This window comes from Antrostomus carolinensis, unplaced genomic scaffold, assembly GCF_000700745.2.
Source record: "Antrostomus carolinensis isolate BGI_N321 unplaced genomic scaffold, ASM70074v2 scaffold31762, whole genome shotgun sequence".
Lineage (NCBI taxonomy): Eukaryota > Metazoa > Chordata > Aves > Caprimulgiformes > Caprimulgidae > Antrostomus > Antrostomus carolinensis.
The window spans coordinates 2,896-25,431 of record NW_010300702.1 but is presented as its reverse complement, the minus strand read 5'-3'; the positions used below and the strand labels follow the sequence as shown (position 1 = coordinate 25,431).

Below are 22,536 nucleotides of genomic sequence, written 5' to 3'. Positions count from 1 at the left end.
TCCGAGCTGCCGGTGCCCGTGGCCGTGTCGTGCGCAGAGAGGATCTCTGTTTCAGACCCGGTGCTGCCCTGCTCTGACCAGACCCTCACCCGCACGTGGATACAACCCGGGCAGGAGTCTTGAGGAATTAGCAAAACATTCACGTCTCGGTGTGGTCCTGTTTGCATTGCCATGTTTTGTTAAAAACTCATTCTCAAAGCAGGAAAAGGAATAGCACTTTCAGAGTTCTCCAAGATACGGATTTGCACGTGCAAAGTTACAGGCACTGCAAAATATTTCAGAGTTGTTGCAAAATCTGGACTGCAAAGTCTGAAAAGGATGTAGTAAATCATTTGTTGCTGACCACGCGTAAAGCTTTGAGAAATGGGGTTAATGTTTATCTGCCACTGTTCATTGAAAGCTGAAGGTTCAGAGTTAAATTGCTGAAATGTCTTTTGCCTGGTAGCATATTCAGAGGCTATTTTTTGTGCAGGAAATAGCTCAATTATGGTTACACAAATCAGTGTTATGCAAAATAAATAAGGGTAGTAATTGGTTTTCTGCAGCAGTCTGAATCTTTCTCAAATTCTTCCTTAGTTTGCGCTTAAGTTCTTGAAAATATAACATTGTAGTAAGACTGTCACTTCATAAGTTGTCTGCCTTTGAAAGTCTTGACTTGAAGATCACTTAATGTTTAAAACTAAATTTTCATTGGAATATCTTTATTTTATAGACATTTTGGAATGGCCTCAGTCAAAATGTTCTCAGAGCAGCATCCAGCAGAAAATATGCGTAAGTATTTCTTTGTGTTTTCATGTTTGGCTGTTTCTGTTTATGTTTATAGATTTTTGTATTTAATCTTCTGATACAGAACTAATTATTAGTCAGAGATGGAGTAAAAGAGCAAATCCAGCAAGATAAAAATCTACCTGTGTGTGTCATTTTTCTAAGGCTCTGGCTTCATCTCTTTACTTTTTTTTTTTTTTCCTAGAGAAACTTTAAGAGTGGTTCATCCCCCATTCTTTCATTATCAGCAGCATCTGCAAAATGTGGACTGTTGAGATTTGTTTGATTTAAAAAAAAATAAAATTAAAAAATTGGTGGAACAAATTGTTTTACACTGGCATGAAACAGGAGTGATGCATGGCTCCATTTCACTACAGATAAACTCTATTTCAGACAACTTGTCCGTTTTAATCACTTGTTTTTCCCATTGCTTGATAATGGGAAAAGAGCAGCAGTTAGTTGTGTAACTTAGTCAGATGTTTTGTGGCCAATGCTGATTCAGGACACAGAACGGGGAATGTGTTTGTGTGAGGGAAAACTGCCCACTTCTGGTTAGTGCAGAGAAACTGCGCAGTTGTACATTTCCAAAGTCCCTGCTTTGTGCTGTTGGAACTGAGTTAGAGCGATCGAACGTCTTTGGGAGTGAGCAGGCGATATCCTGGTAATAAATATGGCCCTGCTCTGCCTTCGGTGTGCTTTCTTCATCCCAGAACATGGCTTTGTTTATAAGGCAAAACTACGATTCAGGAGTTCTCTGTAGCCTCGAAGAGGGTAATACAGACTTCCTAGAAAGAAGGAAGAGGTTCAGATTTGTCTTACGTAATAACCACTCCTGCTTTTCATAATTAAATTAGTTTGTTGCTCCTCAAGATCAAAAAGATTATTATCTTTGTCTCTGGCTCAGAAAACCCTGCATAGGGGTTCATAATTTATTGTCATTGTGTATTCTTCTCGTCATGCTGAGCAGTTGTACATAAACCCATACAGTTTATTTTTAGCATTTTGACTCCAAGTGGATGTTTTCAAACATGTTTGAACATCAAAAATAACTCGGAGCAAGTGCAGGAAACTTTATGCGTATGGGACAGAATTAGTTATGACTTTGTTTTGTGTCAAAATCTTAAGGGATGTGTAGAATATATGTAACACAGATTATTCTGGTGAAGAATAGTGTTTTATATGTTTAAATAAAGAAGTGGGGATTTAGCTATAAGTGATCTGATTGAATACAGAAGCACAAGCTTAAATTCCTGTGTAAGAGTCAGAGAACACCTTAGGTCAGAATACAGTGTGTATTTGCTTCAACATCTGGTGGAAAATAACACATTGTACTGTCTTCGGGATAGAAAGCTTTTTTGCTATCTAGTTAGTTAGTTTCCTTTAGTAGTAATTTTATTTTTTCCATAATATACTTTACAGCTCAGAAGCAATTAAAGGTGCCGTTATTGGAATTGATTTGGGTACAACAAACTCCTGCGTGGCGGTTATGGAAGGAAAGCAGGCGAAAGTAAGTAAAAAATGAACGCCAGCTTGCAGTAACAGTATTACAAGTTGAGTGTCCAAATTAGTGTTTTCAGAGGCAACGTTTTCTGATGGTGTTTTGATTAATGTTTTTGTATAGGTGCTGGAAAACTCTGAAGGTGCAAGGACAACACCTTCAGTTGTTGCATTTACGTCAGAGGGTGAACGTTTGGTTGGGATGCCAGCAAAGCGGCAGGCGGTAACCAACCCACACAACACCTTCTACGCCACCAAGCGACTCATCGGGCGGCGCTTCGATGACCCTGAAGTGAAAAAGGATATGTAAGTGAGGGTAGAGAGCAGTTCCACTACCAGCAGGAACACGTAAAATACAATGCTGTAGAACATGACAGGTTTTAAAACAAAACCCTCTTTTGGGTGAAGTAGTTACACGCTCGTGTCTCAAAGTTTCATTGCTTATGTTCTGAGGGCCAAGCTGTATTTTGCTATGTTAGTTGCTGATCATTTCAAAGTTTTCAGAGAAGAAGAAGAAAGCTTTGCTGATGCTGTGCAGAATGGTCAGCATCTACGAATGAAGACTTTTCTCATTCTTGAGAGCATTTACAATCAAAGCTGTCATACCTACGGCTTGTGATTAAATGATGTAGCTGATTAAAAGCAATAGTAAGTAGTATACTGGTACTTTTGGGACTCCCCGGGCCTGAGGTTGCTGTTGGCAAGTTCAGTATTCTTTGTCTAGAACTTGTACATGTTCATCTGATCGTAATTGTGGGGATTTTGTGCTGTATGCTGATACAGAAACCGAGTGTGGAATTCTTCCGGTTTTTTTTTAGTAAGAATGTTCCATTTAAAATTGTCCGTGCCTCCAATGGTGACGCCTGGGTAGAGGCTCATGGGAAACTCTATTCTCCAAGCCAGATCGGTGCCTTTGTACTAATGAAGATGAAGGAAACTGCAGGTTGGTACAGTTTGGTCTTTGTCATGTATTAGCACAAGTGTGATCTTGGTAAATGGGAGTGCAGCAGTCATAAAGGTACTTCTTTGGTACCAAGGGAATCCTTGTTTAGCAGGCTGTTGTGTGGGACTGATCATGGAAGTGTACAGTTATGGGCTGTTACGAAGCATCAAAGAAGATGAGTGCCTACCTCAATCTCCCATCTTTGCCAAGATATTAGTGCTTTAGTTAAAATGTACCCTTATCAAAATGGAATACTGATTGAGTTGATACTCAATTTTGATTGAATTGAATGCACACTTACTCCGAAGGGGGAGCTCCTTTTCCTTGTAAGCTGCAGTCCTTGTGCCTCCCAGGCTGCAGCTGAGCATGAGTTGTAGCGGTCAGAGTTTTCAGTGGTTTTGTTCTTGCTAAGTACAAGATACGTAGCAAGAAAGGGAAGTGTTCAAGGGACCCAATTGTTGGGCTGAATGAATAGCTTCTTAGCCAGTGATGACTTTGAATCTTTACTAGGGGAAAATATCTGTTGGTCTGGAGATTCTTCCCCCTGCCCCCAACCCCCTTTTCAGTTTCTAATGTGTTTTTTGGGGGAATTGAATATAATATTATATTGAAGATAATAGCTACCCTCCACAGCCTCCTTTGGTAAATATTGTGCATCCAGTGATAAGTGCTTGGAAGGCAGGACTGAAGCTTCATCCAAAGATTCTTTTTTTGTTCAGTGTTAGGCCCTGGACACTTGTTAAAGCTCCACCGAAGAGTAAAATATGAGTATGTTGTATGTGAGCATTTAGATGAGATTAATCTGACTTACTCTGAGGACAGTATTCCCCTGCCTTAAGCAGGGATCTGCTTCCTGTAGGTCTCTTGGCCTTTGACCTACATGCTACTTGAATTCAGCTGTGAATGATACCATGTTCCAAGCAACACAGAATAATGTAGTGTGTAAAGTCTGTGCAGGGGTAATGCATAGGCATGAATCCTGTCTGTGCGTTCTCACTGCATCATGCACGTTCTTATTTTTCAGCAGGTTCTTGGGCAGCAAGCCTGTCTTCTGTTCTTAGTTCAGGAAAATTATTTCAGATTACATGGTAATAATGTTGGTATTCTTATAAAGATAACTTTCTGGTTTGTCTCCTTTTTCCTCCAGAAAATTACCTGGGACATTCAGCAAAGAATGCTGTGATCACAGTTCCTGCTTACTTCAATGATTCTCAGAGACAGGTATTCACCAAGCTGTAAGATTTTCAGGCTTATAAATTGCATTTAGTTTCTCTCAGTACTTAGTGGTTCCTTTTTTTTTTTTTTTTTCCCCTCAGGCTACAAAGGATGCTGGGCAGATTGCTGGCTTGAATGTTTTGAGAGTGATTAATGAACCAACAGCAGCTGCGCTTGCCTATGGTCTGGACAAGTCTGAAGACAAAGTGTAAGTGCCTGTTGATAACACCTAGCCTCTCTTAAATAAGCGTGCTGTAATTTTCTTTGTAAATGCCTCTTCTGCTTTCTGTTTTTCAAAATAATTGGTTGGAATTCTGCCAAAGAGACTCATGGCCTTGAGTCAGTGCTATGTAATGTCACCTCTGTTCTGTGCCAGCTGTACTTGTTAAGGAAAGTGGGTTCATAACATGCAGCTACAATTTAACTATTAAAGCTGGTTGTCAATTTAATTATTTTACCTACTGGTAGCAGTGATCAGTGTGGCTAAGGAGAACTGGGTGAGAGGCTGTCGCCATTGGTGTAGCACAAGAGGTAGGCTGAGGTTTGGTGCCTGGTATCTATCCACAGCTTGCATCTTCTTCCTGACTGCGTTCAGCCTTCTGTCACTGTCAGAGGTGGTTATATAAATGCAGAGCTTTTGTTACAGATTTTGTATTTCTGGTGTAGATTATAGTGCTGTGAAGGCCTCATGTTTTGAAAAACATGTTTCATAATGGTTCTAGTATCTCTGCCCTTATCATTGGATGTGAGTGTGCCTCTTTTTGAAGGAGGAACTGCCCTTTCTGAAATAATGGGCAAGGTTAAGCGTCGTGCAGCACATCTTTCAGAGAAGACTTCCACACGGACTCAGAGTGCTCAAGGAGTGTGAACGCTCTGTAGTTTGTTTACTGCTGTCTTCGAGAGGCTTTTCACTTTTGTGGACAGGAACATGAATTCTGCATACTTCGTCTCCTGAGGAAGAGTGGGTTTTTTGAGCCACACAACTTTGTCTAGAAAATAATGTTTTTTCTGTATCTGTTCTTGTAGTATTGCAGTCTACGATTTGGGTGGTGGCACTTTCGATATTTCCATTTTGGAAATCCAGAAGGGAGTCTTTGAGGTGAAGTCCACCAATGGTGACACTTTCTTAGGTGGAGAAGATTTTGACCAGGCTTTGCTGCAGTATATTGTTAAAGAGTTCAAAAGAGAGGTAAGGTATCATCAGAATTCAATGTTGTGTTACACCGTTTTTCAGCTTTGCTTAACTTCTATAGAATAACATGAGTTTTCTTAAATTATTAGGACTTGGTTTGTAATCTATGGCACAGCTGAAGTTTCAGAGTATTAGACACCTGTTAACCTGGCTTCTAGTAATTACACTTGTTTTCTTGAGGTGGAATATTCCTCTTCTGAAAGACATAGAATGGCAGGACTCTGCCTTTTTTCCTCTAGTGTAGTAGGACTATCCTATAGTAGTCTGCTTACATTTAATAATAAAAATCTGTAGTCCAATTGAATGTGTCAGCACAGATGCATACTGTACAGGGTTGGCTGCAGGAAACTGCTATGTAAATCCAGCTCCTTTGCCTTTAAATCCTGTGATGCAGCAGCTTTTCCAAGCTTTAATTGATTACTCACTGTATAATCGCTATCAGAGCAGAGAGGGCTAGCAGATGGTTTTGAAATGCTAAATATGTTTGCCAGAGGTGAGAGAGATCAGCAGAAGCGCACGTATCAGGCTGTATTTCTGCAAACATCTTCACTGTCGAGAGTGATCAGAAGGTGAACTGCAATGAAGAAAAGCTCTACATGACTCCTGTGCAAAAGTTGAAAGTCTGTTAATCCGTGTTTTTTGTCAATTAGATGGGTGTTGACCTGACTAAAGACAACATGGCCCTTCAGAGGGTGAGAGAAGCATCAGAGAAAGCAAAGTGTGAGCTTTCGTCATCTGTGCAGGTAGGTGGCTGGGTTCAAAGCAGTCCAGTAAAACATTTCCATACGCTGAGTTTTGCATTATTTTTGTTTACAGAGTTCTATGAAATGGCTGCTTTTTTCTTGGGGTGGCAGAACAAGCTTAAGTGTAACCAAATGGCATCACTTCAACAGAAAGTCTCTTAGCAGTGTAGGCTGTTGAGGAGCATAATTAGTTGTCAGAAGCTGAGAACATTAGGGGTGCTGGCTTTTGCCTTCTGGCACCATGTTTTCTCATCTCGCAGGCAATGTGACCTTGTTCCCAACTTGTTCTGTATTTCAGAGGTAGGATGGGCATCGGGACATTTAGCTGCAGCTTGTACTGCTGGGTTACTGGAAGCACTTGTGGCTTCATGCAAGCAGTTCCAAAACCTTGGTGCTACTCATTCTACTGAAACAGCAAATTTGTCTGATAACAAGAAATCATTTCTGTAAAGAATCTTTACTTATTTGCCTATGGAAGAGTTGTCTAGACAATGGGCAACATATACCCCCTTTTATTTTTTCCACCTGCTTTGTATATTAATGTGTTCAAGCATGTCCTTTATTCGCTACTGAATAAGGAGCTGGAGAAGCAGCAAGTTGGGGGTGTAATAGTCTTGCCTAAGAGAAATTAAGGTCAATTATATAGTAATTGAAAAGGGTCTCTGCCAGTTTCTAGGTTTTGAATAAACGTTTTTTTTTATGGTGGTCTTTTTGTTGGCCAGTGGAGAGCTCATAGCAAGGAGTTTAGGCCAGTCACAATGGATGCATAGTTCTGCCAGAGACATAGCAGGCTCTGTTTTACTAGCTCAAGAGTTGGCAAATACAGTCTGTTCATACCAGGAGAAACTGAATTTCTTAACTCTTTAGCAGTGAAGGGAAAACAACTTGCTTTTGGCCCTATTTTCCCCTAATATTTTTGACCATGTTATTTATAAAGTGAATCCATACCTCTAGTCAGTAATGTGGGTTTAATTCTTGTGTAAAGTTCATCTCTAGAGCTTAAAGCATTAATGTTTTTAATTGCTTTGATTTGTAGTATCTTTTGATGTCAGCATGACTCAGCATTTGAACAAGATGGTTTCAGTATAAGACGTGCTTTAAAAATCCAGCATGAGAATTTGTAAGATCATTCACAGATAGCTACAAAAAGTGGGGATTATGGTCCCTGGTACAGATGAACTTTGTGTTAAATGGCAATGAACTGGCTGTCAAGTGTGAGTTGTTTGCATTTAGAAAACAGTCATGAGTTATTTCCTTCAAGTAGCTTACCTTATATGAAGTGTTAGTCATTTGGCAAAATCTTTCAGAACTCTGAAGATGAGCTTTCTTCTGTGTTGCGCTAGAGGAAGAGGATTAAGGTTGTCACTTCTAATGTTTAAGCTCTTGCCTCCTGGTTATGATAGAAATTAAGTTGTTTTTCTTAACAATAAAAGACCTCAAAATAACACAGTATTAAAATTGGAACTGAACAGTTGTAACCATGAGATTTGTAACAGAATAATTTTCCGATCTCTTCTCTGAAATGTCAAACATAAACGTATGCCTACTGCTACTTAAAGACTGGGCTGCAGAGCAGGCATGTAGATGTTTCAGTACAAGCAGAACAGAACCTGTAACTTGTTCTAAAACCTGTATCTATCTGGCTTATTTTCCATTCCTGTTTTTTTCACTCCATATTTGTTTTTGTGCTGCAGACTGATATTAACTTGCCATACCTTACTATGGATGCCTCTGGACCAAAGCACTTGAACATGAAGCTGAGTCGCTCGCAGTTTGAGGGCATTGTAGCCGATCTGATCAAAAGGACGGTAGCGCCGTGCCAGAAAGCCATGCAGGATGCTGAAGTCAGCAAGAGTGACATTGGTGAAGTCATCCTTGTTGGTGGCATGACCAGAATGCCAAAGGTATGAGTTATGTCTCTGTTATGGGCAAAGCTGGCACAGTGAGACTGTGCTTACTGTTAAGGGTGATTTATAATGGAAAAGTTGGGAGTCTGGGAACTTCAGTGCTCCAGCAGGTGAAGGCCCCCAAGAGCAGAGCAGACAAGTTAAGTAGTCCCATGAAAGCAGTGGCAAGGGACTCTCATCCTGCTTAAGTAGCTCGGCTTGGATCTGAGTGTGTAGCTGAGTTGCACTGTACAAAGACAAGTGGGGACGTATTGGGAGTTGAAAATTCAGCTTGACTTTCTGATGTGGACCAAACATAAGCAGCATTGTTTAGATACACAGGATGTGTTCTCTTGTTTGTGAACTCCAGTATTTGATAAAGGTACACGTCAATGACAGTAACCTGTCAGTAATCTTTGCCTTCCAGTGCATTTCTTCCCCTGTGCAGAGCACTTTTAGCTAGCTGTGAAGAAACTGCACAAGCAGAATGACTCTGGTACCTGGCTGTGTGTTTTTAGCTACCTGTTTGGGGCTGGGTGTTGTCGAGCATGTTTAACTGGCTGTTCCAAACACTCATTACCTAATACCTGGCCCTCGTGTTCCGTTGTGATAAACACCAACAGGTAACTTAGAAGCTTGCTCTGCTGACATGCAGAGTCTTGCCGATAAGGCACTGTCTGCTGGTGATTTATTGTTCTTGTTCGTAGCAATGCAGACTACTGCTTAGCTCTGCTGAAGTCAGAGCTGAACATGTATGTACACTGCTCTCTTCAAGGGTACAGCTTGTCCTTTTCTACACAGATCATCAAAATACCATTCCGTAGTGATCAGTCAGGCTTGGACTGTTTGCTTGTTGTTAAGATTTGGGATTTGCAGATCCTTTCTAAGATAGTAGGTGTGTATGTGGTCCTGCTTAGGACTGATGTGGGGTTTGGCAGTGGGGTTTTTTTCTTCCCTGGCTATTAAATGAGCCTGGTGGCTCGAGGTGATATTAATGTGTGCAGAAGGTCACCCAGGCAGAGGAGCCAGAGCAACAAGATAAACAACCTGCTGCTCTGGCCAAAGCTCAAGTGGAGTAACTGCTATACCTTCCCAAAGTTCCTGCTGTTCCAGCTGGATGAAGGAAAAGTGGCTACATACAAAGTGATGGAAAAACACTTGTGGTAGTGGGGAAGCCCTTTCTGAAACATTCATTATATATCCTTTGGGGGTGAGACAGTACTTAAATATTTATTTTCTTTTTTATTATTATTTTGACTTTTTCATGCCCTATTTATAACCCCCAGTATCTGTGGCTTTGAGCTTACATAATGCATTGATGAGTGCCTGTAGTTACAGCTCTAGCTCAGAGATCAGTGCCTGCATGTTGAACACAACACAGAGCCTTCTCTCACATACATTGTTGTATTAATTTCACCCTGCTAGGAGGGAACATGCCTTCTTTGGGGCGCTCACATTGCTAGTGCTCCAGGAAATACGTAGTGGGTGGTTAGAAGTCATGTTTCTTTTGTACTATAAAATATGCAGCCAGAGGGAAAGACTTGCACTTAATTACATACGCATACATGAAGCGTCTTCCTCTGTAATGAACACTCCTGGCAGATGTCTTGGCTTAAGCGCAGAGGAGTTGGACGTTTGCTTACAGCACAGTTTTCCAGACGCATCGTGCTCGCCTGTGCTGATCTGTGCCTAACGGGTGTACTCGGGAAGGAGGGAAGCTCTGAGTGGGAATGAAGTCCCACACCCTTCTCTTGTAAGATGGGGGAGTGGACCACTGAGCTGTACTGTGGTGCAGACACCTTACTGCGTTCCATCTGGGTGCTTCAGCAGTAAATTGTTGTAATCATAAGCAGATCCTTCTGAAAGAGCAGAGCAGTGAAAAGCTAATAACACAGCTCAGACTGTCTGCTGACATAGCAAATCTGCTTCTCTGGCAAAACAGCCCATTAAATAAAGAGTTTGAAAATGCTGTCCTTCATACAGTTCACTTTTTTTTTTTTTTCCTCCTATTAAACACAAACAAGATGAACTGTCCTTCTGCTCTGGATTTTTTTCTGCCTTCCCTGTGGTCTGGCTTCACAGCTGTACCATCCTTGACAGCTGTGTTCTGCCTGGTGTTGGCTTGTACAAGTTCCCAGGAGCAGTCCTTGACTCCGGCTTGATAAGCTTGGAGTCATCCCTTCTGAATACGGCTGGGCTACATGAAAGGGCTGATGTAGGCTGACTTGCAGCTGGCAAACTTGATTGCAAGAAAGCCTCTAGAGAAGGAGTTTTCTGGACTGAAATGAGTGCATTTAACAGGGTATGTGGAAGATGGGGAATTAGGGAGCAGTCACAAGCTTGAAGCTCAATATTTCTATCATGCCACAGGGTTACACGGCAGCAGGGGCATGAAAATACAAACCTGTAGCCATATCTGGCATGTTTTTGTGGCCACAGCACTGGGTGGTAATGGTTCACTCTGCATACAGCCTGTGCTTTCTCTCCATTCAGGTGCAGCAGACTGTACAGGATTTGTTTGGCCGTGCTCCTAGCAAAGCAGTTAATCCTGACGAAGCCGTTGCTATTGGTGCAGCTATTCAAGGTGGCGTGTTAGCTGGTGACGTTACTGATGTCCTGCTGCTGGATGTAACTCCCCTCTCCTTGGGGATTGAGACACTTGGAGGTGTCTTCACGAAGCTCATCAACAGGAATACTACCATACCAACTAAGAAGAGCCAGGTACAAATTGTCTCCCAATGGGTGGGTCTTTTGTGGCGGTTTCAAACACCCGGTGAAGGCTACCCAAGGCATCCTGTAGATAGTGTCTTCTCACCTGGCAAGGATAAGCAGCCTAGAAATCGGATTGAATGTCAGCCACTGAGTATCTCTGTTGATTGTTAGTGTACCCAAGAGAGGAGGTCAGTTGAGTTAAGGTGTGCCAGAATACCTCAGGATGTTTGTGGCCTGGTCGTGATGGCAGTGTGTGTGCCATGATGTAACTGTCAACACATCATTCTGAAGAAGAATTGTGTGGAGACCTTCTGTAACTGAGCACCACACCTGTTTGAGACCACCTTTCTTGGGCAGCATGCCTCAGAAGGGATTGGTTTTTTCCTGCGTTGTAAGGCCCTACTGGGCTTGGGTGTGATCCTTTCTTTCACTTTGCCTTGTCTGGATCTGCTAATGTCTGCTCTTACTGATAACACTTGTTCGGTGTGGGGTTGGGGCAGGACCCTGGCTGCTTCAGGAGGACATGTTCTGGTAGTGTGGCTGGTTGCCACTGGAGCCTGCTGCTGGCATTTCAGTGCTTGTTTTCATGTGCTCAAGTGCATATAGGACAAGATGCCAGGGAACTTGGCTGTTGATAGTCTTGGTGCCTTATTTTGTAAGAGAAATAGGGGAACAACAAGCATTTAATGATTATCTCTTCAAAGTAGTTTCTCTTTATTCCTTTCCTTGTTTAGTCAGCTTGTAACTGCATCCATTCATGTGTTGCAATTTACTAGCTGTCCAGTAACTTTTTGTTCCTTTTCTGCAGGTGTTTTCTACAGCTGCTGATGGGCAGACTCAAGTGGAGATTAAAGTATGCCAGGGGGAGAGAGAGATGGCTAGTGACAACAAACTTCTTGGCCAGTTCACACTGGTACGTTGGCTACTCGGTATTCATGACCTTAGATTTCACCTTCTTTGTGAAGTTCAAAGCCTTCTCCATTTCAGTTGACCCCTGAAGGCAGTGTTCTGGGGGGAGTCACCTTACAGAAGACATCTGACTCTATTTGTAGTAAAAAAGCAGTCTCTAAAGGCACAGCGTGATTCCCGGACTGCCTTTCAGTGGCAGGGGAGCAACTAGCATCTAAGATAGTGCTCAGAGTTTCTAAGAAGTCTTATGTGGCACAGGGGCTGCTGTAGCTTTAGGGCTTGGTCACATAAAAGGACTCTTATTTATTTCAGGGGCCAAAGAGCTCTGTAGTACCAGGCCTGTGCAGCAGGTAACCTGCATGCAGACCTTTCCTGTGGTATGAAAAAGACTTGAAGCAGGCCCTGTGTTAACCTGCAGTCCCTAGGTTAAGCCATTTCTAGCCTAGAACCACTTTCCTGTGAATGTGTGTGGAATTCTCCTGCTTACTGGAGAACAGATCTGCTCCAGGGATTCATGTGTGGTATTTGGCTGCCTAATGAGCTCCCTATGCAGAATTGGCTTGGTCAGTGTTGAAAAAGTTTAGCACCAGTATAACTGTTTGCCCAAACTTGCTGTTGCTAGGAAGAGCCATCCAGAAAGGAAGGGCTTTGCCTTTTTTTTTCTCATACTTTTGAAGGAAGCTGTGCTGCCTGTCACTCATTTAATATGGTAGCCTCAGAGGTAGTCAGTGAAGTCTAGTTATGTCCAGAACTGAGGAAATAGAGCATCCTGCCATGTCCTGGAGGGGAAGAATGGTTTGCTTAGCAATAAAGCAGAACCTGTGTCACCTCCAAACCAAACTTGGGGGCTACCTCTTGTGGTTTCTGTGCACTTGTTCTGGGTAGATATCTGTATCCTGTTAAATCTAGATACTGCTAATTCACCACATGATGCCAACAGACCATTAGAGTTCTGAGGGTTAGTTAATAGTTGATTCAGCTGACAGATCACCAAGATAATGTGCCTGACGCCGCAGCCTCCTACCCTGAGCTCACGTCTGTGTGGGAGCTAATGGCTAAGCACTTCTTGTTCCCAGGTTGGGATTCCTCCAGCGCCACGTGGAGTGCCCCAGATTGAGGTCACTTTTGACATTGATGCTAATGGTATCGTTCATGTGTCAGCCAAGGATAAAGGCACTGGACGTGAACAGCAAAGTAAGTGCTCTGGGATGCTGCCTGGGGATGAGGAGGAAGGGTGTGGAGCAGTGAAGGTGCCATAGCATGCTGGGCACAGAGAGTAACACTAGGTGACTCCAAAGGTGAGGGAGCGCTGCCTTGGTGGGCATCGCACAGTCCAGGGGTGGGGATGGTGATGTGTGTTACTGATTAAGAGTAAGGATGACACGAGGAATCTGTTGCCAGTGCAGTATAGATGCAGTTGCAGTCATCTTAGCCTAAGTGCCACCTCTGGAAAGGAGGGCAAAGGGCTACTGCAAAATTAAATAAGGAAGGGGAGAAGTGACAGCTGACCTGTAGTTCTGTTCTAAGAAGCTAAAGCTCCTGTAAACACATAGCACTCTGCCCTCTCTGGTAGCATGCTGACACATTGCCACCAATGGATGCTTTCTCCTTGCACATTAGGAAGAGATGAAGCATCTGCCTATAACAAGGTTAAGAGGTCCTCACTGGCAGGGTTTTACCACATTCCCAGTAATTTTGCACTGTATGATAGTCCTTCCCTGGTTGTGCAGTCTGCTGTGATCACTATAGCAATGTTTCAACAGAGTGCAACTGTTTCCTGGGGTTTCCTGTATGTATCAGCTACACCTCTGTTCCAGAGAGGTGTTGGGTGTACAGGTTGGCTAATGGAGGGCTCACAGGTGTCTGGAGCAGTGCTTCTGCTGTTTAGAGGTCTGTCCTGTGTCACTGAGGAGCTCAGAGCAGTGACATTCTGCCCTACAGTACCCTAAAGGGACAGAAATTAGGGTTTGGGAATCTAGCACCTTGTACGAGTTGTTCTTGTGCTGTGCTCCTCTGCGTGCTGTTCCTTTGGGAGTGCCCTTTGCTAACACAGGAAGAGATTGCTCTCAGTTTGAGGCTGCCTGCATGGTTGTGCCAGCTTTTAACAGAGAAATTGAACTGGGAAGATCTCTGTTGAATCCAAGGCAAGTCAAGTACAGCTGAAGAGATCAGCCCTGTGCCATGACCCTGTTTTGTTTCTAATTACTTCATTACAAAGGTCTTGAAATTCAAGTATTTTGAAGCATCAGGTATTTTGTGTAACCACCTCATTAATTTTCATCCATTTAGGCTGGAAACATCTCTAAATGGCAGGATGCTTGAGGACCTCAAGCTGTCAGTATATTTTGCTCTGTAGTGCAATGAAATGTTAGGCCCACTGTTCTGGGGTAATTAACAACACGGTTGACATTTTCTAAAGCTCTGTTGTGGGCTCAGAAAATTAATTTGAAGCATTTGTAGATTCCCCTGATACAAAATAGATCTCTTTTACGCCTCTAACTGGGAAGCCTCTATACTGCCCTTCAGGTGTTTCTCGGAGGCAGCCACTTGAGCAATCAAATGCATGCTCCAGTTAAGAAAGATATTGTTAACTCTTTATTGGCAACTTGAAGGTCTATGTTCTTAATCATGCTGCTTGGCTTTTGGCAGACGTTTGTTACCAAAAACACACTGCTTGTTACTTTGATTTCCTTCAGATTTTTGATGTATGGCAGCCTCGTACCTCTGAATAGCCATCTCCTGATTATAGGCAACCAGAACATTTTAGCTGCCTATCTGTATGCAGACGTGGTCCTAATTATAAAGCTGAACTGCTCAGCCCACATCTGCATCCAAAGGATACGTGTGTGTATGTGTGCACACGTGTCTTCAGGATTTTGTACCACTGACAAATACTGTGTAGAAAAGCTATTTCTAATGAGGATCTCGGTATACCTTTTTTGGACTTTGTGATATCCTGGATGTTGCTCCTCTTTTTTGCAGTGAAATTATGCTTTACTGATGAAACTGGTTTAAGTCTAGACTATATACTTTTTGGCACTAATGGAGAAAAAAAAAGGGGGGTAGGGGACCTTTAAGAGCTTATCTATAGCATCACACTATGCTCACTTAAGGGCAGTGTGAGGAGCTGGCTGGGGAATGTTGTCTTATCCTGCTACCATCCTGAGCTGCTTTCCAACAGTGAAAGGGATCTATGTACCCTAGTAAAACAATTTCTTCTGGTTTTTGTTTTGTTGTTGTTTTTTCTGGTTTTTAGTTCTGTGGTTTTAACCTGCTAGAATGCCCCTCTGGGGCTTTGTGTGCACATTTCCTTTCCAAAGGAGTAACTGAGGAATGGTCAAAGTGACTTGAAGAGCAGTGGACAGGAAGTATCTGGCAGAACTGGGGAGTTCATAGATCTAACATGTCAGGCTTTTATCTTGCCAGCAACATCCCTGCCTCTTCAAAGACTGGCTGTCTTTGTAACTGCCCACGGGGTCTTCACAGGTGCTTTATTAATACTTCTTCTCTAATGCAGTTGTTATCCAGTCTTCTGGTGGCCTTAGCAAAGATGAAATAGAGAACATGGTGAAGAATGCAGAGAAATATGCAGAGGAAGACAGGCGAAGAAAGGTAATGTGATTGTGGTGTTACCTTCCAGTGCACCTGTTGGTTGTTGCTGTTCTGTCCCCGCCTTGAAGGAGCTGTAGGTTCTCATCTCTATAGCTGAGCTGTTTGCTTGTGCAGTTACTCCAATATCTGCTTGCTTCCCTTCATCCAGTTTACATTCCAAAGTTGCAAGAAGATGTGCACAGAGGTATTTGGATCTTGGGTCTGAGTTGGGTAACTTGCCTTGTGTGACAAGCATTTTCATTCCTCCCTGAGGAATTACTGGGACATGCAGGCAGCAGCAAGCAAAGTCATCTGCCTGTTACTCATGAGTAAACAGCTTTGCAGCTCCAGTTATGCTTTTTATCATCAATGTTCTTTACTGTCCACCTGCCTGTTACCTTGACTGTTTGTTTACAGCTGGCCTACCACAGCCGGATTTTCACAGCAGTGTTCCATTTAAATGGAAGCAGTACAGGGATGATGCTTAGGTTGCTTCCTCTTAGTTTATTTTAAAGCTTAAATTATAGAATCTGCCAAGCAAAGTTGCACTTCAACCCTTCCTTCATAAGTGGGAATTTGCTTTCCATAGTGCTTAAAATCTCACTGTGGCGTCTTGAATGCTGTGTTATTCTGAGCATGGTATTTGCCCTCAGCACAGGTGAAGCCATTGGGAGATGTTTGAAAGCCTCACTGACTTTGTCAAGAAAAGATTGACACTTGCCATGGTTAAGTGACTGAACCTGTGATATTCATAGGATTAATGGCTGGAAGTAATTGGTTTAATGAGGGTAGTACTAATGAATTGTGCTACTAAATATAGAGCATTGATTTTTAAGCAGGCACAGTGAAAGCCTACTCTGGGATATGGCACCAACATATAGTTAGCGATTGCTGAAATGGCGTGCTGAATTTATCCACTTTGTGTTCTCCTACTCTGTAGAAACCAGTCTTGGGTGTTCAGGCAGTGCTGTCAGTCTTGTCCTCAGGAGTGAAGGGATCAGAAGAGGACTAAAGGAGAGAATGCATGGGATAAATTCACATGAAGCAGTATCTCTGTGTCTCAGAAGCTGTAAAGTCACAAAGCATTGGCTTCTCAGTATTTGTGGGCTAGACAGAGAACCTTTAAAGACCTTGGTCTGAAAATCCCGCTGTTTAAATAACAGCATCATTACCTTGAAGCATGGGAGGTGGCCTACCACTTGAGGAGGCTGCACTGAAAACTTTTTCCTCTTGCCATGTTTTGACTTTGTATCTTAAATCACTGAATTAAGTTTTTCCCTGTTGTAGTCCTGAAGTGGGACTCATCTCTGTCCAGTGACCTATCAGAAGATGATGATTAGATTGATTTCTTAACTGACTCTTCTCTTTACTTGACTTACATAACTGTAATTGTCAAAATTTCCTTGTTATATCTTTTTGATTGTGGTTTTACTGCCATTAAAGTATCGTGAATGCATAAACAGTTACCACTCTGCTGGACTTGGCATCCTGCTGTAAACTTTGACATCCCACAAGGAGCGAAGACATAGTGTAGGAACAAAATTATTTTTCATAATTTTTCCCTGTAGGTGGTTAGTCTCCTGAGAATATTACCACATCGTTGTCCAGGTAGACTGTTCTTTCAGATGGAGAGGGCTGGGTATGCCAGAGACTGTTGCAACTATGTCTCAGCAGGAGTACCGCTCCTCTGTACTTAGACTCTACTCTGTCCCCCCGTTGGTTGTCTTTGCAACAGTAACGTTAGGAACTGGTATTTCTTACCTGGCACAGCAGGGGTTTTCTGCTGTTGAGATACTACAAGCATTTGTAATAAGGGGATGTGAGTAAAACAACCCAGCATTTTAGTTCTCTAGTGCCTTCATTGCTGGAGAAGCTTAAGAATATTTTTCAAAAGCTCTGTTGCTTTCTAAAGGAGCACAGCAGAGAGAGCTGTGCTGTCTCTGCAGTTGCTGGTTCTTCCAGCTTGCTTCTGCTTCCAGGGAAGTGAGTTTGAGTGTAAAAGCATGAGGACTGGCTGTTCGGGCTTTCAGGTGCCAGAATGCATTTAGAAACAGTTTGCTTGAATTTATTCTTGGTCCCTTGCCATTAAGAAGGACCATGGGTGGGAACTAGAATGGAGTTTGGCAGTTTGGGGAAGGAAATGTCAGCTGCTTGTTCATATGTACGCAACTTGTATCGCTGGTGATGTATGCAGTAGGTCCTCATGAGCTCTCTCTCCCAGGAACGTGTGGAAGCTGTCAACATGGCTGAAGGCATCATCCATGATACAGAGTCTAAGATGGAAGAGTTCAAGGATCAGCTGCCAGCAGATGAGGTAGGTAGTTTCTCATCCTGTAACAGTAAAGGAAGTAAGATTCCTTACTATATCTTTGCTCAAATCCAAACTCATAGCTGGCTCTGGCCAGTGGCACCCACTCTGTGCACGTTTCCATGCTGTGTAAAGATTGCATAGTCATGGACTCTTCCGGTTTTTGCACTTGATGACTGGGATGTGTGTGGCTGATGGGAGGATGTAAGGACATGCTTAGAAGCACGTGGTTTGGATAATAGCAAATATCGTATTTCAGAGTGCGAGTTCAGTGTCCCTGAAGATCTAAGAGCCTGGGAAGCTGTTAATGAAAGGCTTCTGCGTGAGTTACGTCCTTGACTTGGCCTTGCGGTGATTTGATAAGAACTGTACTGTGGCCTGCGTGAGAAGAGAGTTCTACTCAAAAGCTAGAGACTACAAACAGTGCCTACCAGTCTATTAGCAGAGGGTCAAAGGCAAAGCTGCTGTGCAGTCCCAGCAGCCTCCGTAGTACAAACACAGCACCCAAGAACTTGGAGGTAGTGAAAATTGCTGTATCAGCTCAGCTCCAGTTTTTCTTCTATCTTTGGAGTGAAGTAGATTTTTAATATCAAAAGAGTACTTTTTCATACCATTCTAAGTGACAGTTTAATTTCTGCATTATGAATTTCAAAAGCCAAGTTTGAAACAGATTGCACAGTCTTCAAATTAATAACTTTTGGAAGCAGAATAAAAGGGCTCCTAAGGCCTCTGTGAGGTGTTTGAGGGAGATTATAGTGCATTGGTAAGTAGCTTTGATCAGTGTAAATGCTGTTGTTCAGCCCAGCTCCTCTCTCTAGGATGGATATCGGGTGACTCTGTGTTTGGGATTATGATCGCTGGAGTTCTCTCTCAGGAGCACAGAGTCTAAATCCCTGTTCTCTGCAAGGGCTGTCACTCCCTCTAATATCTTTTGGGGAATACCAAGGGAAAGTGGGTGGCAGTGCTTAGAAGTAAGGCCTGCGTGGTCTGGGTGGAGGTGGTGGCCTGATGCAGAAGGCGCCGATCGCCTTCCCCTTCCTGTGGGTCTGAAAGAGAACTCTGCCCACGTTCTGACTGCGAACACTGCTGAGCAAGCGCTGCCGGCACAGCTGTCCCCCAGTAACCTCCCTTCTCCAGGCCTGCCTCTCCAGCAGCGTGCCAGTCTGAAATGCCAGACTGCAGAGAGTTTGACAGATGGCTACAGGGACTGGGATGAGACCTTATTGCTTTTGTTTGCCTCTCTGCTCCTTCTCCCACATGCAGCAAAGGGGTTAAACAGGGCCTTACTCATTGGCTTTCTGACAGTGCTTTAAATATAGATGAAAACCAGCTTGCTTTTCCTTTCACCCTGGCTCCTGGGGTGACTGAGTCCCTGGTGAGGTGTGCCAGGGAGAGCAGCTCTCATCCTTGGTGGGCTGTTGAGTCTTTGCAGGGCTTTCTGTCCTTGGCACCTCTGATGAGACTGCAAACAAGGGGACCAATTAATGCCAACTGTGGCACATTTAGTGAAGTGAAGAGGTGCCCATTGGGAATTGAGCACAGTCCTAGTCCCTGCAGACCATATGGCTCGGTTTGAGACTTTAACTTCATGGCTGCTGGCAAAAAAAAAAAACCCAGCAGTTTTGCTGTGGCCAATAGGTGGGTTAAATGACAAGAATGAGATTCTCGGTGAGCAACGTGCAGGATTTCATAATGTTTGTTTGTGACTTATTTGCAGTGCAACAAATTGAAGGAAGAAATTGCTAAAATGAGGGAACTTCTGGCTCGTAAAGATACTGAAACAGGAGAAAACATCAGGCAGGCGGCAACCAGCCTGCAGCAGGCTTCCCTGAAACTCTTTGAAATGGCATACAAGAAGGTAGGTTCTCGGTCATTTCCATTTTATCGCCATGGGGTGAGTTGGGACACCAAACATTTTGGTAAGAGCTGTGATTGGAGGTAGCACTGAGTCTCGATGTCACTCAGCAAGAGCTGCATTTGCTGTAGAAAGTGAGGTAGAGTTGAAGGCCTGAAATCTTGGCCATGCTGTCATAGGTAGCCCACCTCCCCAGTGGTGTGTTAGGTTTCTGTACAGTGTTGGATGGAAAAGTGCTGGAAGCTCTTAAAGAGCATTAAGAAGAGCACAGACAGGGCTTTCCCCTAGGTGTGTAGAGTGCCTGAAGAAGTAATGTCAGCTTATTTTAAGGATGATTGTAAAACAGGCTTCCTGTTCAGTCTGCCTAAAACTACAGTCGTAAGGCCATTGGAACTTCCCTCTCATTCCCAGTGGAAGGTCCACCCATGCAAGCCCTGGCAGATGTGTACTTCACCTCTCCAGGGTAGTCTCCCAGGATGAAGCAAAACAGTCTGCCCAGGTGACCTTGGTGGTGCTAAGCTCTCCTTACAGTGGAAAGCTGCTTTTCTGATGTCAAACTGTAGATGTTCAGTGCTGGAATGTAAGCTTGTTACATCCACTGGGAAAGTGTAAATAATGGGAAGATAATTTCTTCCCTCTTAGCAGCAGTCAGGCAGGTGAGGGTGGTTTCCATTCTCCAGTGGACAAAGGCCCTTTTCACTGAAGGGAGGGTTTCTTCAGTAGAACCTAACCTAAGCAGCTAGCTAGGAGAAAAGCATCTGGGAGCAGCATATTATTGTTACTACGACTAATAAGCCGACTCTTTCACAGATGGCCTCCGAACGAGAAAGTTCTGGAAGTCCAGAGGATCAGAAGGAAGAGAAGCAATAAGAAGTCTCTGTCTTGCCTTGACTAGAGCATGAAGAAGAGGTCGATTTTCTTGACGCTTGGGAGAGAGGGAACCTTCCTGAGCAGCAATGGGCAGAATTCAGACTTACTGTGTTTTTGCAGTATTCTATATATAAAAATTCTTTAATGTATAAACTTAGTGATGTGTCTGCTAGATAAATTGTCACTTGATGAAAGTTAATTCCTGCCAGATGAAGTTAGGTGTTTGGCCCCATGGTATTCAACCGAGTCATCTGGGGACTTGCTGATCATTTATTTCTGATACTTGACACAATGGTGTATTAAATCTGATATCAAAGTTTGGAAACCATGTCACTAAATCAAAGGGTGGAGATGGAAGCTCTACTGGGAGGAGAAAAACAGCTGTATGGACCCTCCTTGTGGATCTGAGTACCTGTGAGCAGGTAATAATGCCTGTGAGCAGCAATGCCAGGGCTGGTTACATTGCTAGAGAACATGCAGATCTGCAGCTAGGTTGGTGGCCTTGTTCTGAAGGAGAGGGGTTACTTCAAATTTAGCTGTAACATTATTTCTTACAAAAGAGGTTCTGTGGAAGTTAAATGCTTTGCTTGTCTGAGCCTTCTGCTCCATCCTGTGTCTGTTCTCTGCTTATGGTAAAACAATTTCCTTGATAATAAAACTGTTACTGGATCCATTCTGGATTTTTTTAAAATAAAAGCAGAAAAGTGTCCAACATGGAGTTCTTGGTGTCCTGGCCTTTGATGGAGAACATGAGCATGTTAACTGCCTCTGAGAGCTCCTGGTGGCAGCAGTCAGCCAGCTGTAATGGCAGCAGCTTTCTGGAATTTGTGCTTCATTCACATGCATAAAGTGCCTGGTGTGAGATTAGGGTCCAGCCCTTCTCAGAGTGTCACTGCTGCGCTCACACTGGGTGCCTGAAATCCTGCTGTGCTCTGCAGTAGCAGTGGGACTTCACCTGCAGGCACTTCATACTTGGGGTCAACCTTCTGACACAGGCTGTAGACTCAGCAGCAGTTGCCCACTGTTTCTTCTAGCAGCCAAGTCTTCCAAGGAGGTGCAATGTCCTTGCCACAATATATTTATCTGTTTTTCCCCTTCTGTTTCTCTGTGTGTAATTGACTGAAAAGAAAAGGCAGAGTTTGCAGCTCCTTTGTCCTGATAACTTGACATACTTAGGAAGGAGGAGAGGATTCTTTTTTTCTGGCACTCAGGTTCATAAGTGGGGAAGGCTACAAGTCCTGATTCTGTGAACTTTCCTCTGAGTTGTGGACTGGAAGGGACCAAGACTGCTTCAGACACTGAGCTCTCTCCAGCAGTCCTAGCAAGAAGGACTGGAAGCAGCTTCTGTTTTAGAGTAAATCACCATAGCCCATTGAAGTGGACAGAGAGGAAAGAAAATGTTAGAGTAGTGAGGTTTCTAACTGTAAAGTTAGAAGCATTTTGGCCTGGGCATAAAAGAAGGTGAGGAAAGGGCCTGGTACAGCATTAAGAGGAGACCAGAGGCAATGCCTTGGGTGCTATGGTGGAGGAGGCAGGTGTGGAGGGAGCTCTTCACAGCACTTTGGCATGTTAAGGTGCCTGAGTTGAGGTGGACTGAGGAGTTCCAACCCAAAATTCAGTGCTTTTGCTTTTAGCAGGGGAGTTAGTGGGGTTGAGGGATCCAACGTGCTGTGGCTGTTTTCAGGGAGGACAGGGGAGTATGGTGCAGCAGACGGCTGGGGGGCTTTCGTCTGGCTGTTTGTGTGAACGTAGGTCTTCCACAAGTGGCCAAGTGACACAAATTGATTGTGTGAGGGTCCAGGTCCTGTTTTCTTGGGGCTTTTTTAAGTGGCAGGGCTTTATTTGCCATAGGCAGGTAATGGCAGGCTGAGCTGTACTTGGATCGTGTGACTGGAAGTTTTGAGGAACATGTGGCTAAGGACACGCATGTTCACAGCAACTGCTGCTCCCACAGAATGTTTGTGCTATCTAGGTGTGCACCTGTGTGTGTGTGATGTGTGAAGCTATGCGCTTTGTTCTCTCACAGCATAACCCTGCTCCTGTCCCATAC

The 22,536-nt window shown here is 43.6% G+C and overlaps 1 protein-coding gene and 1 non-coding gene across 2 annotated transcripts; both read left to right on the top strand.

The window, feature by feature from the left end:
• The first annotated feature begins 716 nt into the window (after positions 1-716).
• HSPA9 (heat shock protein family A (Hsp70) member 9) lies at positions 717-21,192 on the top strand. Its single transcript, XM_010163224.1, has 16 exons — positions 717-771; positions 2,185-2,272; positions 2,387-2,568; positions 3,081-3,205; positions 4,353-4,426; positions 4,522-4,628; positions 5,447-5,609; positions 6,263-6,355; positions 8,050-8,259; positions 10,735-10,962; positions 11,762-11,866; positions 12,939-13,056; positions 15,380-15,474; positions 17,675-17,767; positions 19,479-19,619; positions 20,427-21,192. The coding sequence occupies exons 2-16, from the start codon at positions 2,252-2,254 to the stop codon at positions 20,484-20,486; spliced, it is 1,815 nt and encodes a 604-aa protein (XP_010161526.1). The 5' UTR covers positions 717-771; positions 2,185-2,251; the 3' UTR covers positions 20,487-21,192.
• Positions 11,209-11,279, top strand: LOC114818352 (small nucleolar RNA SNORD63). Its single transcript, XR_003766144.1, has one exon. It is a non-coding gene; the product is annotated as a small nucleolar RNA SNORD63 (small nucleolar RNA).
• Positions 21,193-22,536: the final 1,344 nt, after the last annotated feature.